The following is a 14,812-nucleotide window of genomic DNA, read 5'->3' as shown; positions in this document are numbered from 1 at the left end:
CAGTCAGGATTTAGACCGTATAATAGTACTGAGACTGCTCTCATCAGAGTTACAAATGACCTGCTCTTATCATCCGATCATGGTTGTATCTCTCTATTAGTGCTACTGGATCTTGGAGACTGCGTTTGACACTATCGACCACAACATTCTTTTGAGTAGAGTACAAAATTATGTTGGCATTAGTGGAATTGCATTGGCATGGTTCAAATCTTACTTACCCGACCATCATCAATTTGTAGCAGTGAATGCATTCCTGACCTCAAGGTTAGATTATTGCAATGCTTTATTGGGTGGTTGTTCTGCTCGCTTAATAAACAAACTCCAGCTGGTCCAAAATACATTACATTACAGGAATTAAATCCATGTTAGCCCGGTTCTGTCAACTCTGAACTGGCTCCCTATTGAACATCGTATACATTTTAAAATCTTGGCAATTACTTATAAAGCACTGAATGGTTTAGCTCCTCAGTACTTGAGCGAGCTCATACCGCATAATTGTCCTTCACGTCTACTGCAATCTCAAAACTCTTGCCATTTGATAATACCTAGAATATCAAAATCAACTCCGGGCGGCAGATCCTTTTCCTATTTAGCGCCCAAACTCTGGAACAATCTACCTAGTGTTGCTCGGGAGGCAGACACACTCTGTCAGTTTAAATATAGATTAAAGACCCATCTCTTTAACCTGGCATAAACATAATACACTATCACATTTCTATAATACAAATCCGTTAAATGATTGTTAGGCTGCATTAATTACGTCAACCGGAACCGGGAACACTTCCCATAACACCCGATGAACTGGTTACATCGTAAGGAGAATAGCATCTACGCAAATATTAGTCCGTTTCATTCTTATTCTGAGATCACCGTAGCCACCCGGACCCAGTCCGTTTCCAGACCAGATGGTGGATCAGCACCTCTCAGACGACCTCTACAGCCCTAAATGTCAGCAGAGACCATGTCAACTAGATAAGCCCTAGAGATAAATCCCTCGCAAAGACCTCGTCAACTAGACGGCCATCGGGACAACACCATGGGAACCAGACAAGTCCTCTGCACAATCTGACTTGTGTTGCAGCCTGGAATTAAAACACATCATCAGAGGAGAACTGGCCCCCCAACTGAGCCTGGTCTCTCCCAAGGTTTTTTCTCCATTTCTGGCACTGATAGAGTTTTGGTTCCTTTCCACTGTCGCCTTTGGCTTGCTTAGTTGGGGACGCTTAATTTCTGGCAATACTGTCAGCTTGATTGCACAACACTATTGGAAGAGAGCTGAACTTGATGATGACATCACTGAATCAACAATGAACTAACTGAAAAATTGAAAAGTTTTGTTATTGTCCTCTTGCATTATTTGCAAACTATTTTCCTGTTTGACACTGTAAATCTGCTTTGACACAACCTCTATTGTATAAAGCGCTATATAAATAAAGGTGACTTGAGTTGACAAGTCAAATAGACCACTTTTAGGACACCTTCATGATGCTTTTGTGTCCTTCTTGAAGCTTAAAGGAATAGATCATCAAAACTGAAAATTGTATCATCATTTACTCACCCACACTATTCCAAACTATTCTTTCTTTCATCTGCGGAATACAAAAGATGATATTTTGAAGAATGTTGATAGCCAAACTATTATATGGACCAAAAAAAAAAAAACAGAGCAATTTCTCAAAATATCTTCTATGTTCCACAAGAGAAAGAAAGTCACAGAGGTTTAGAACGACATGTGGGTGAGTATGTTGGTGAAGTAGCCCTTTAAAAGCCTAAAGGGAGACTCATTGCATGGAATAGAGCAACCAGTACAATTTCTCAGAAGATAGTATGTCATTCGTATGACATGAGGATGAAGAAATTTTCATTTTGGGTGAACATTATTATTATTAAAGTGCCCCTATTATGCCTTTTCGAATATTACCTTTCATGCAGTGTGTCATGTAGCTGTATGTGAACAAACTATCTGCAAAGTTGTGAAGCCGACAGTGCACGATAAATAAAGTTATTGTCTATCAAAAAAAAAAAGAGTGGGCTCGCAATCACCTAAACGAGTCATCAGGAATTCAAATCTTATTGCGTTATGGCTCTACGTCACGAAGTAATACATTTGCATGTCTGCCCATGTTCTACGTCGCCAACTTGCCCGCCCACAAACAGAAACATTTTCGTGTGGTAAACATCATGTCGAGAAGACGCTGTATCCTATGCTGTGAGAGTAACTTTGTTTTATCACATCTTATAATTACCACAAACTTGTTAACACTTGACACTTACCACTGAGAAACGTCCTGCTCCAGTCGTGCTTGCGAATCAGTCTCTTGTTGATCTGCCAGTTCAACCGTTTCATCATCAGACTCAGGCTTGAATTGGTAAGGTACAATCGATACCATCTTTTCTATGTATTGACAAGTCTCCAGGGCTGTCATTCCATCATGGCAATGGGCGTTTCGTTTCCGACACGTACTGTACAGGGTAGACCAATCCAGAGGCAATCTCTCTACGGCTCTGGACCAATCACAAAGGACTGCGCCATCTGACCAATCACAGCAGTGAGGGCTCACAGAAAGGAGGGGTTTAGAGAGACTGATTCTTTGAACTGCTTCGCACGAGTCTTTTACGAATCATTTAGAAATGAGGTAAAATTAAATCTATTTTTTGAGAAAACTAACGTGTTTTTTGAACTTGCAGGCATGTAAACCTGTTTTAGGAGACTCATAAAACAATATTAGCAACCTTAAAAACGGCATAATAGGGGCACTTTAAATTGCAATAGTTCATGATGTGCAAACAGGTAATATGGTCTAAACAGCCAAGACAAATAAGCAACCCATGTCAAGAAAAATTTGCAACACACACTTATTCATCATTTTCCAGCCATATTCAATAAGGAAGGATACTGAGAACCAGTGTGATGAGAGCACCAGTAGCCAGTGCCACACGCACATGAGCCATCCAGTAGTCCAGAGCGGTGACAGCCACCCGGTAGGTCAGCAAACACTGCAAACACACGAACAGAATGCCTGCTGGGAAGGCAGCACCCGCACCTACATAGTGAAGGGTTTTAGCATGGTCCACCTAGTCGAAAAGCAGTACAGTACGGTGTTATTCAAGTAATAATAAATCAAAGCATTTAAATAAAAGACCAAGACCATTGAAACATGATGAGAGACACACTTGTATGACATCTATCCTGGACAAAGTGCACTAAAAAAAATTGTCAACTTTGTCTAGCTGCAACAAGAAATTTGCTTATTGCGCACTCAGTATACGGATGGAAGGTGCTATTAAAGATGAGCGAGTAAAATGCCCCCTAAAATCCATTTTGAAGAATGAGATGGCTGCATGTATGGATCAATACTAATCACTTTGAGAACATCACCCTCTCTGAAACACTCTGATGCTGATCAACGCATCAGTCTGATGCACTGAATTTAAGGCCCATGATAAGACTAAGGGTGAAGAATCAGCCCTTAATATCTTCTCATACAGCACTAACAGATGCCTAAATGCTTGTTACCATTTTTGGTTTCAGTGATGTGAATGGTGAGCGGGTCAATCTACTCTGAAACTAAATGTGTTTATCAGATGATAATCATACACGGATCAGTGTTTAGGCAGAATTGCGTGACTGACCTGGAAGTTGCCCACCATGACCAGTCCCACCGCATTGGTGCATCCAGACACAAGTCCACTGGTGTTGAGCCAACAGTGGTTCCTGTGCTCAATGATCTGAGCATACCGTAGCAGACACACCAACACCACTACATGTAAAAAGAGAACAGAAACACTAAGCAATCAGACCATTTCACACGCATACAACTTGTGGTTACAAAGTTCCTTTTTGCTTTGTTTCTGTTCATTTTTTTTCCATAGTATAGAGCACTTGTAGAGCACAGTATTGTTGTTTTTTTTGTTTGCAGTGTATTTGTTTTTATTTGGACACCAAAGTTTTAACTGCATTAGATAATAAAATATCAAATCAAGTAGCATCTACAAACAACTGATACTAGAACTTTTCTCATAATCCATTGAAGACTGAAAAAATCCAAATACATTAACTTATTAAAAAAAAAAATTTAATTGATTGAAATCAAAAGTGACATTTTTTAACAAAAGATTTATTTTGAATAAATGCAGTTATTTTGAATGTTCTTTTCATGCAAGAATCCTGACAAAAATAATAATTATGGTTTATACAAAAATATTAAGCAGCAAATCTGTTTCCTGAGCATCAAACATATTATAATGACTTCTGAAGGATCACGTGACACTGAAGACTGTATAAAATTTGGCAGCACAGGAATAAATTAAAATATATTCAACAGAAAACAATTATTTTAAAATGTAATGTAATAGTATTTTACAATGTAACACTTTTTACTGTACTTTTAATCAAATAAATGCAGCCTTGAGACTTCTCGCAAAAATTCCAAACTTTTGAATGATAATGTATGTTAGTGCATGCTAAACATACATTTTTAACTTAATTTGATATTTTGTTACATAATCCAACAACAATACATTTTTTAAGCATGGCTTTAGTGTCCCCAAGTATTTTGGGGGGAGCCACAGTATATTCATTATATATTACTTTTTAGCTGTATTTGCCCACACAAATCTTATGGTTTTTATTTTTTCATTTATAAGATTTATTTTTTAAGTTATGGTGTGTAAAAGTGTGTAATAACACACCCCTGATTTCACATCACAACACAAATAGAAGCAGATGACAGCCAACCTTCAACAAGACCAGGACAATCAAACCCCTAATCACGTAATCGCAACATATCAGCTCACTCATAACACAACACGTAATGAAGCAACACAGGAAAACATCCAATATAGATGACGCAATAAGTAGCATGTCTGTAAGTCTCATGCAGGTATCTGTTTCTGCAACACTTCTGCCACTCTGAATGCTTCCATTCATGCTTTTCTTCTCTGTTATTCGATATGTCAATGCTGGTGTAGAATATGTGGAAATATGAGAACAAGCAGTCTTACCCATGAAAGCTCCCACATTACCAACGAGACTGAAAAGACAGCTCTCGGGAGGGTAAGATCCACACTTACTGAATCAAAGTTTAGACAAAGACATTGTCAGATCATACTGGAAATAAACAGACTCAAACTAAAGAGGAAGAGCTCAAAATAAAGGTGTATATGACTACCTGATGAGGGGGATGTCTTGAATGGTGCAGCATGTTTTTGGGAAGCCCGGCTTGGCTGTTTCCTCTGTGCATGTCACATTGTACGACCTTTAAAATAATAGAGTTGACTATCAAATTACATAAACATCATATGGTTTTAAATAAACTGAGTGAAACAAGCCCAACTTACCAGTTTTCAACAGGACAAACATGGTGGTTCATTACAGCCATAGCATATCTGAGGACACAGCAAAACAACACTATATACTTGCAATTTTATATGTACGTGACATGTATGTACAGTGCTCTGCATTTATCCCATCCAAAGTGCCTTTTCCTATTTAGCGCCCAAACTCTGGAACAATCTACCTAGTGTTGCTCGGGAGGCAGACACACTCTGTCAGTTTAAATATAGATTAAAGACCCATCTCTTTAACCTGGCATAAACATAATACACTATCACATTTCTATAATACAAATCCGTTAAATGATTGTTAGGCTGCATTAATTACGTCAACCGGAACCGGGAACACTTCCCATAACACCCGATGAACTGGTTACATCGTAAGGAGAATAGCATCTACGCAAATATTAGTCCGTTTCATTCTTATTCTGAGATCACCGTAGCCACCCGGACCCAGTCCGTTTCCAGACCAGATGGTGGATCAGCACCTCTCAGACGACCTCTACAGCCCTAAATGTCAGCAGAGACCATGTCAACTAGATAAGCCCTAGAGATAAATCCCTCGCAAAGACCTCGTCAACTAGACGGCCATCGGGACAACACCATGGGAACCAGACAAGTCCTCTGCACAATCTGACTTGTGTTGCAGCCTGGAATTAAAACACATCATCAGAGGAGAACTGGCCCCCCAACTGAGCCTGGTCTCTCCCAAGGTTTTTTCTCCATTTCTGGCACTGATAGAGTTTTGGTTCCTTTCCACTGTCGCCTTTGGCTTGCTTAGTTGGGGACGCTTAATTTCTGGCAATACTGTCAGCTTGATTGCACAACACTATTGGAAGAGAGCTGAACTTGATGATGACATCACTGAATCAACAATGAACTAACTGAAAAATTGAAAAGTTTTGTTATTGTCCTCTTGCATTATTTGCAAACTATTTTCCTGTTTGACACTGTAAATCTGCTTTGACACAACCTCTATTGTATAAAGCGCTATATAAATAAAGGTGACTTGAGTTGACAAGTCAAATAGACCACTTTTAGGACACCTTCATGATGCTTTTGTGTCCTTCTTGAAGCTTAAAGGAATAGATCATCAAAACTGAAAATTGTATCATCATTTACTCACCCACACTATTCCAAACTATTCTTTCTTTCATCTGCGGAATACAAAAGATGATATTTTGAAGAATGTTGATAGCCAAACTATTATATGGACCAAAAAAAAAAAAAACAGAGCAATTTCTCAAAATATCTTCTATGTTCCACAAGAGAAAGAAAGTCACAGAGGTTTAGAACGACATGTGGGTGAGTATGTTGGTGAAGTAGCCCTTTAAAAGCCTAAAGGGAGACTCATTGCATGGAATAGAGCAACCAGTACAATTTCTCAGAAGATAGTATGTCATTCGTATGACATGAGGATGAAGAAATTTTCATTTTGGGTGAACATTATTATTATTAAAGTGCCCCTATTATGCCTTTTCGAATATTACCTTTCATGCAGTGTGTCATGTAGCTGTATGTGAACAAACTATCTGCAAAGTTGTGAAGCCGACAGTGCACGATAAATAAAGTTATTGTCTATCAAAAAAAAAAAGAGTGGGCTCGCAATCACCTAAACGAGTCATCAGGAATTCAAATCTTATTGCGTTATGGCTCTACGTCACGAAGTAATACATTTGCATGTCTGCCCATGTTCTACGTCGCCAACTTGCCCGCCCACAAACAGAAACATTTTCGTGTGGTAAACATCATGTCGAGAAGACGCTGTATCCTATGCTGTGAGAGTAACTTTGTTTTATCACATCTTATAATTACCACAAACTTGTTAACACTTGACACTTACCACTGAGAAACGTCCTGCTCCAGTCGTGCTTGCGAATCAGTCTCTTGTTGATCTGCCAGTTCAACCGTTTCATCATCAGACTCAGGCTTGAATTGGTAAGGTACAATCGATACCATCTTTTCTATGTATTGACAAGTCTCCAGGGCTGTCATTCCATCATGGCAATGGGCGTTTCGTTTCCGACACGTACTGTACAGGGTAGACCAATCCAGAGGCAATCTCTCTACGGCTCTGGACCAATCACAAAGGACTGCGCCATCTGACCAATCACAGCAGTGAGGGCTCACAGAAAGGAGGGGTTTAGAGAGACTGATTCTTTGAACTGCTTCGCACGAGTCTTTTACGAATCATTTAGAAATGAGGTAAAATTAAATCTATTTTTTGAGAAAACTAACGTGTTTTTTGAACTTGCAGGCATGTAAACCTGTTTTAGGAGCCTCATAAAACAATATTAGCAACCTTAAAAACGGCATAATAGGGGCACTTTAAATTGCAATAGTTCATGATGTGCAAACAGGTAATATGGTCTAAACAGCCAAGACAAATAAGCAACCCATGTCAAGAAAAATTTGCAACACACACTTATTCATCATTTTCCAGCCATATTCAATAAGGAAGGATACTGAGAACCAGTGTGATGAGAGCACCAGTAGCCAGTGCCACACGCACATGAGCCATCCAGTAGTCCAGAGCGGTGACAGCCACCCGGTAGGTCAGCAAACACTGCAAACACACGAACAGAATGCCTGCTGGGAAGGCAGCACCCGCACCTACATAGTGAAGGGTTTTAGCATGGTCCACCTAGTCGAAAAGCAGTACAGTACGGTGTTATTCAAGTAATAATAAATCAAAGCATTTAAATAAAAGACCAAGACCATTGAAACATGATGAGAGACACACTTGTATGACATCTATCCTGGACAAAGTGCACTAAAAAAAATTGTCAACTTTGTCTAGCTGCAACAAGAAATTTGCTTATTGCGCACTCAGTATACGGATGGAAGGTGCTATTAAAGATGAGCGAGTAAAATGCCCCCTAAAATCCATTTTGAAGAATGAGATGGCTGCATGTATGGATCAATACTAATCACTTTGAGAACATCACCCTCTCTGAAACACTCTGATGCTGATCAACGCATCAGTCTGATGCACTGAATTTAAGGCCCATGATAAGACTAAGGGTGAAGAATCAGCCCTTAATATCTTCTCATACAGCACTAACAGATGCCTAAATGCTTGTTACCATTTTTGGTTTCAGTGATGTGAATGGTGAGCGGGTCAATCTACTCTGAAACTAAATGTGTTTATCAGATGATAATCATACACGGATCAGTGTTTAGGCAGAATTGCGTGACTGACCTGGAAGTTGCCCACCATGACCAGTCCCACCGCATTGGTGCATCCAGACACAAGTCCACTGGTGTTGAGCCAACAGTGGTTCCTGTGCTCAATGATCTGAGCATACCGTAGCAGACACACCAACACCACTACATGTAAAAAGAGAACAGAAACACTAAGCAATCAGACCATTTCACACGCATACAACTTGTGGTTACAAAGTTCCTTTTTGCTTTGTTTCTGTTCATTTTTTTTCCATAGTATAGAGCACTTGTAGAGCACAGTATTGTTGTTTTTTTTGTTTGCAGTGTATTTGTTTTTATTTGGACACCAAAGTTTTAACTGCATTAGATAATAAAATATCAAATCAAGTAGCATCTACAAACAACTGATACTAGAACTTTTCTCATAATCCATTGAAGACTGAAAAAATCCAAATACATTAACTTATTAAAAAAAAAAATTTAATTGATTGAAATCAAAAGTGACATTTTTTAACAAAAGATTTATTTTGAATAAATGCAGTTATTTTGAATGTTCTTTTCATGCAAGAATCCTGACAAAAATAATAATTATGGTTTATACAAAAATATTAAGCAGCAAATCTGTTTCCTGAGCATCAAACATATTATAATGACTTCTGAAGGATCACGTGACACTGAAGACTGTATAAAATTTGGCAGAGACACACCAACACCACTACACGTAAAAAGAGAACAGAAACACTAAGCAATCAGACCATTTCACACGCATACAACTTGTTTCTGTTCATTTTTTTTCCATAGTATAGAGCACTTGTAGAGCACAGTATTGTTGTTTTTTTTGTTTGCAGTGTATTTGTTTTTATTTGGACACCAAAGTTTTAACTGCATTAGATAATAAAATATCAAATCAAGTAGCATCTACAAACAACTGATACTAGAACTTTTCTCATAATCCATTGAAGACTGAAAAAATCCAAATACATTAACTTATTAAAAAAAAAAATTTAATTGATTGAAATCAAAAGTGACATTTTTTAACAAAAGATTTATTTTGAATAAATGCAGTTATTTTGAATGTTCTTTTCATGCAAGAATCCTGACAAAAATAATAATTATGGTTTATACAAAAATATTAAGCAGCAAATCTGTTTCCTGAGCATCAAACATATTATAATGACTTCTGAAGGATCACGTGACACTGAAGACTGTATAAAATTTGGCAGCACAGGAATAAATTAAAATATATTCAACAGAAAACAATTATTTTAAAATGTAATGTAATAGTATTTTACAATGTAACACTTTTTACTGTACTTTTAATCAAATAAATGCAGCCTTGAGACTTCTCGCAAAAATTCCAAACTTTTGAATGATAATGTATGTTAGTGCATGCTAAACATACATTTTTAACTTAATTTGATATTTTGTTACATAATCCAACAACAATACATTTTTTAAGCATGGCTTTAGTGTCCCCAAGTATTTTGGGGGGAGCCACAGTATATTCATTATATATTACTTTTTAGCTGTATTTGCCCACACAAATCTTATGGTTTTTATTTTTTCATTTATAAGATTTATTTTTTAAGTTATGGTGTGTAAAAGTGTGTAATAACACACCCCTGATTTCACATCACAACACAAATAGAAGCAGATGACAGCCAACCTTCAACAAGACCAGGACAATCAAACCCCTAATCACGTAATCGCAACATATCAGCTCACTCATAACACAACACGTAATGAAGCAACACAGGAAAACATCCAATATAGATGACGCAATAAGTAGCATGTCTGTAAGTCTCATGCAGGTATCTGTTTCTGCAACACTTCTGCCACTCTGAATGCTTCCATTCATGCTTTTCTTCTCTGTTATTCGATATGTCAATGCTGGTGTAGAATATGTGGAAATATGAGAACAAGCAGTCTTACCCATGAAAGCTCCCACATTACCAACGAGACTGAAAAGACAGCTCTCGGGAGGGTAAGATCCACACTTACTGAATCAAAGTTTAGACAAAGACATTGTCAGATCATACTGGAAATAAACAGACTCAAACTAAAGAGGAAGAGCTCAAAATAAAGGTGTATATGACTACCTGATGAGGGGGATGTCTTGAATGGTGCAGCATGTTTTTGGGAAGCCCGGCTTGGCTGTTTCCTCTGTGCATGTCACATTGTACGACCTTTAAAATAATAGAGTTGACTATCAAATTACATAAACATCATATGGTTTTAAATAAACTGAGTGAAACAAGCCCAACTTACCAGTTTTCAACAGGACAAACATGGTGGTTCATTACAGCCATAGCATATCTGAGGACACAGCAAAACAACACTATATACTTGCAATTTTATATGTACGTGACATGTATGTACAGTGCTCTGCATTTATCCCATCCAAAGTGCGCACACACACAGCAGTGAACATACACACACACCGTGAACACACACCCGGAGCAGTGGGCAGCCATTTATGCTGCGGCGCCCGGGGAGCAGTTGGGAGTTCGGTGCCTTGCTCAAGGGCCCCTCAGTCGTGGTATTGAAGGTGGGAGAGAGCGCTGTCCATTCACTCCCCCCACCTACATTCCCTGCCGGTACGAGACTCGAACCCACAACCTCTGGGTTACAAGTCCGACTCTCTAACCATTAGGCCACGACTTCCCAATTCTGAATCTGTATATTTGAAAAAACAAACAAACAAACAAAGAAATCTGATTTCAACTTTTAAAAACTATTTGATGTGACAATAGTTAATTAATGCATTTTAAGATATCTTTGAGTCGTGGGTGGCAGCATATTTAAACTCACACTATCCATATCCCAGTGATAGAGAAGGCAGCCAGGCTGACAGGCAGTACTATCCAGGCAGTCATTGGTCTGACAGTGAGGCCAGTCTGTCCCAAGCATGAGGGGGAGGAACACAGAGGGCTGGTGGGGTGAGACACAGGGGGGATGACGAGGGGACACTGACATGCAAGGACACACAGGGAGGGGACATGAGAGGAGGAGAGGGATGCCACGCTGCTCCTTCCTTCCAGCCACCAAATCCAGGCCTAATCAGTGTTTTCGGCAAAACAAAGGAGGTGAACAGAGGAGAGAGACAAAACTTATAAATTCTTCCATGAAGTAAGACCATGAACGTACATTAAAGTCACAAAGAGACGGAAGTAGTGAAAGATCTTTCTTTTGTATTGTGCTGTACATCCAAAATGCAACAGATTATCGAAAAAGCAAAAAGGAAGGGCGGGGTCTTGGTTCTATCCGGTTGTTGATTGGATGAAGAGCTTGTAGTGACCTGTAAGAAAGGGACGGAGATTAAGTGGACTACATGATTGGAGAAGTCCAGCATATGTAACCTGAAAGAAGTCTGTCGCTTCACTGGAAGGTCCAGTTATATTTTTGGATTAAAATTTAAGTCAAAATAATAATAATAATAATAATGATGATGATAATATTAAAATAAAAAAAATCAATAAGAACAGAAAATAGAAAATGGATTGGGTGAATTTTCATTTCATGCTAACTTTAAGAAAGGAAAGAGAAACTAGAGAAACCAAGCAAATATTCATGCAAAAGTATTAGTTCTCAGTCTCAGTGTTTTTAGTGCTTGTTTCCAGTTGCAATTTGCCCTTTTGACCCATTGCCCTTTTGTTAGCCCTTTTGGAAGGTGGTTAGCCCTTTTGACCCATTGCTTAAGTAACAAAAAGCCCTTCTAGTCCAGAGTCAATCCTGCAGTTTGAGTGTGTGTGTTGCAGTTAACTTTGTTGTAAAAACATAAGCTTTACTGGAATTCTGAATCACATGACTGCCACATGATGCTGTCTGAAAACCTGGAAAGCAATACTGACAAGTGGTAGACCACTAATGAGCTGTGGTATGATGACTACAGTGCTGTCTAGACAGGCAGCCCACTAGGTTTTCAAACATGTACGTTATCAGAAAATCTAAACGTTACTTTAAGATATACTGTACACTACATGCATCAGTACATAAAAGGCTGCCACTGATATTCACACCAACTACTCAGGCAAGTGAATGTGCTGCTGTGTTCATGTTACTCATTTGTATTAGTTAAAACTATAGTGTCACACAGGTGGCCGTCGTTAATCTCACTGTATCTTATGTATAATCAAATAGAGTTTGCAAATCTTCTGGTTCGTTTCTAAATGTACTGGCTGACTGTCTCAATTCTCAGGGAAGTTAGCAATTCCGTGGTCACTAGCAATGAAGCTAACATCGGTTGTGTGTCGAAACCTTGTGCGCTGCCTTCCTAGAAAGCATTTCGGAAAACATTCAAACGCGACTGACGTCCCAAAATGCTGTCTACGTAAGCAGCTCACCCGGTTCTGAGACAGCCATTGAGTCCACCAAAATTTGGAAACGACTGCTGCCGCGGAAAAATCTAATTCCTTATCGCTTGTAAGCGAGTTCAAGGGATAATACTAAGTTCTGCCGGAAATATTCGTAGAAATGTTGTTAAATAAGACGTCCATATTTACATACCTTAAGTCCTGCTACTCCCTGCTTCCAACCTCTCTCTCTCTCTCTCTCTTCTTCTTCTTCTTTTTCTTTCTTTTACTGGCAACCGCACTTAACAGTGCATTACTGCCTCCATCAGGTAGCTTGGATCAGAAACATTACCTCTATCTCTTAACACTGGCGCTGCGAGTTCAGCTCCTCCAGTTTCCACCCCAATTCCCTTTAAATCCCAATATCCCACTGTATCCTTATTTAACCTTCAGATATAGGCTACTTTCCCTTCTACCCACACTATATCAGCATCTTCTACCTCTCTATATACTTATCCTACATTGAAGTCCTGCTACTCCCTGCTTCCAACCTCTCTCTCTCTCTCTCTTCTTCTTCTTCTTTTTCTTTCTTTTACTGGCAACCGCACTTAACAGTGCATTACTGCCTCCATCAGGTAGCTTGGATCAGAAACATTACCTCTATCTCTTAACACTGGCGCTGCGAGTTCAGCTCCTCCAGTTTCCACCCCAATTCCCTTTAAATCCCAATATCCCACTGTATCCTTATTTAACCTTCAGATATAGGCTACTTTCCCTTCTACCCACACTATATCAGCATCTTCTACCTCTCTATATACTTATCCTACATTCTCTTCATTAAACAGAAACTGAAACGACACATTTACTGTAGGCCTACTATTTCCTATATCTGAGTCTAATATATTCTTTAATGTTAACTCTTTTCCTTCATTCTTCCATACTTCTTCTCTTAGCACTTCTCTTTCTTCATCATAACCCTTATAATTAATAATCACATGTTCTACAGTTTCACTCTGTCCACATTTCTCACACAATCCCGTTGGATGTTTAGATATTAAATGTAATGTTTTATTCAAACCTGTATGTCCCATTCTTAGTCTTGTAATTATACTTTCCTCCCTCCTATTTCTCCCACTTTTTCTACCTTTTCCCACTTTCTTTTGTATTGCATATAAATGTCTCCCTTTGATCTCATTATTCCAATACTGTTGCCACTTTTTAATCACTTTCTCCTTTATTACTGATTTTATTTCTCTTATACTAAGTGATAGCTCAATTTCTACTATTTCATCATCTACTGCTTGCTTAGCTAATTTATCTGCTTCTTCATTTCCTTTCATTCCCACATGGGCTGGAACCCACATAAACTGTACTTCTATTCTACTTTGTTTTAACTCAAAGAGATTTTGAAGGATTTCCATGATTAAATCTGGCCGTGATTCAGATTTTTGGTTATCAATGACTATTGCTGAATATGAATCTGAACAAATGACCGCATTTTGTATTTCTCTTTCCTTAATTAGTTGTACTGCTTGCAGAATAGCCATCAATTCACCTGTATATACTGACAGTTGATCACTTATTCTAGCTTTTTTCTTCATCGGGAGCTTCTGCACATTAACTGCCACTCCTACTCTCCCTCTTTTTTTGGAGGCATCTGTGTATATCCGTATATTATTTCCATACATAAGCCCTAAATACTCCTTTGCTCTCATTACTTCCATCTCATTACTTCCTTCTCTCTGTCTTATCTTCAGTAATGTTAAATCTATACTGGCTGAGGAAGAATCCATAAGGGGTTGTGTGGATACATTACTCTTGGTATACATCTATAATTGTTTATCCCCATCTCCTTAATATCTTCTTCTCCAACCCATCCAAAACTCTGGACTTTGTTTACACCACCCAGAGAGGAGCTTACAAGGCCCTACCCCTCCCCCACCTCGGTGCCTCAGACCACATCACTGTCATGCTAATGCCTGCATACAGACCGCTCGTTAAAGTCGCCAAACCAGTTCACA

At 38.7% G+C, this 14,812-nt stretch overlaps 2 protein-coding genes across 4 annotated transcripts; both read right to left on the bottom strand.

Moving 5' to 3' along the window:
• Nucleotides 1-2,769: 2,769 nt before the first annotated feature.
• LOC107592382 (transmembrane protein 150A-like) lies at nucleotides 2,770-7,066 on the bottom strand. Its single transcript, XM_016281878.1, has 6 exons — nucleotides 7,047-7,066; nucleotides 5,341-5,388; nucleotides 5,172-5,258; nucleotides 5,005-5,072; nucleotides 3,634-3,761; nucleotides 2,770-3,075 (listed from the first exon to the last, which is right to left on the bottom strand). The coding sequence occupies exons 1-6, from the start codon at nucleotides 7,064-7,066 to the stop codon at nucleotides 2,881-2,883; spliced, it is 546 nt and encodes a 181-aa protein (XP_016137364.1). The 3' UTR covers nucleotides 2,770-2,880.
• Nucleotides 7,067-7,696: 630 nt separating this feature from the next.
• On the bottom strand, nucleotides 7,697-13,086 carry LOC107592410 (transmembrane protein 150A-like). 3 transcript variants are annotated; one of them, XM_016281909.1, is made up of 8 exons: nucleotides 13,006-13,086; nucleotides 11,647-11,797; nucleotides 11,311-11,555; nucleotides 10,768-10,815; nucleotides 10,599-10,685; nucleotides 10,432-10,499; nucleotides 8,537-8,664; nucleotides 7,697-7,978 (listed from the first exon to the last, which is right to left on the bottom strand). In XM_016281909.1, the coding sequence occupies exons 2-8, from the start codon at nucleotides 11,704-11,706 to the stop codon at nucleotides 7,784-7,786; spliced, it is 831 nt and encodes a 276-aa protein (XP_016137395.1). In that variant the 5' UTR covers nucleotides 11,707-11,797; nucleotides 13,006-13,086; the 3' UTR covers nucleotides 7,697-7,783. The 3 variants fall into 3 exon arrangements, with proteins under 3 accessions (XP_016137395.1, XP_016137396.1, XP_016137397.1); XM_016281910.1 differs by having other exon boundaries at nucleotides 11,311-11,797; XM_016281911.1 differs by lacking the exon at nucleotides 11,647-11,797 and having other exon boundaries at nucleotides 13,006-13,054.
• Between the last annotated feature and the right edge of the window lie 1,726 nt (nucleotides 13,087-14,812).

This window comes from Sinocyclocheilus grahami, unplaced genomic scaffold (assembly GCF_001515645.1).
Source record: "Sinocyclocheilus grahami isolate Dianchi unplaced genomic scaffold, SAMN03320097.WGS_v1.1 scaffold152.1, whole genome shotgun sequence".
Taxonomy (NCBI): domain Eukaryota; kingdom Metazoa; phylum Chordata; class Actinopteri; order Cypriniformes; family Cyprinidae; genus Sinocyclocheilus; species Sinocyclocheilus grahami.
The sequence above is the reverse complement of the archived record's forward strand: the minus strand, read 5'-3'. Positions and strand labels throughout refer to the sequence as shown.

Excerpts from the sequence above, each read along its gene's own strand:
- LOC107592382 (XM_016281878.1), bottom strand. The coding sequence starts at position 7,066 with ATGTTTCTGTTTGTGGGCGG. Across the intron at positions 5,389-7,046 it reads ATGTTTCTGTTTGTGGGCGG|ATATGCTATGGCTGTAATGA; the intron begins GCAAGTTGGCGA and ends CTGTGTCCTCAG. Across the intron at positions 3,076-3,633 it reads TCATGGTGGGCAACTTCCAG|GTGGACCATGCTAAAACCCT; the intron begins GTCAGTCACGCA and ends CTTTTCGACTAG.
- LOC107592410 (XM_016281909.1), bottom strand. The coding sequence starts at position 11,706 with ATGTACAGCACAATACAAAAGAAAGATCTTTCACTACTTCCGTCTCTT. Across the intron at positions 8,665-10,431 it reads TAATGTGGGAGCTTTCATGG|TGGTGTTGGTGTGTCTGCTA; the intron begins GTAAGACTGCTT and ends TTTTACATGTAG. Across the intron at positions 7,979-8,536 it reads TCATGGTGGGCAACTTCCAG|GTGGACCATGCTAAAACCCT; the intron begins GTCAGTCACGCA and ends CTTTTCGACTAG.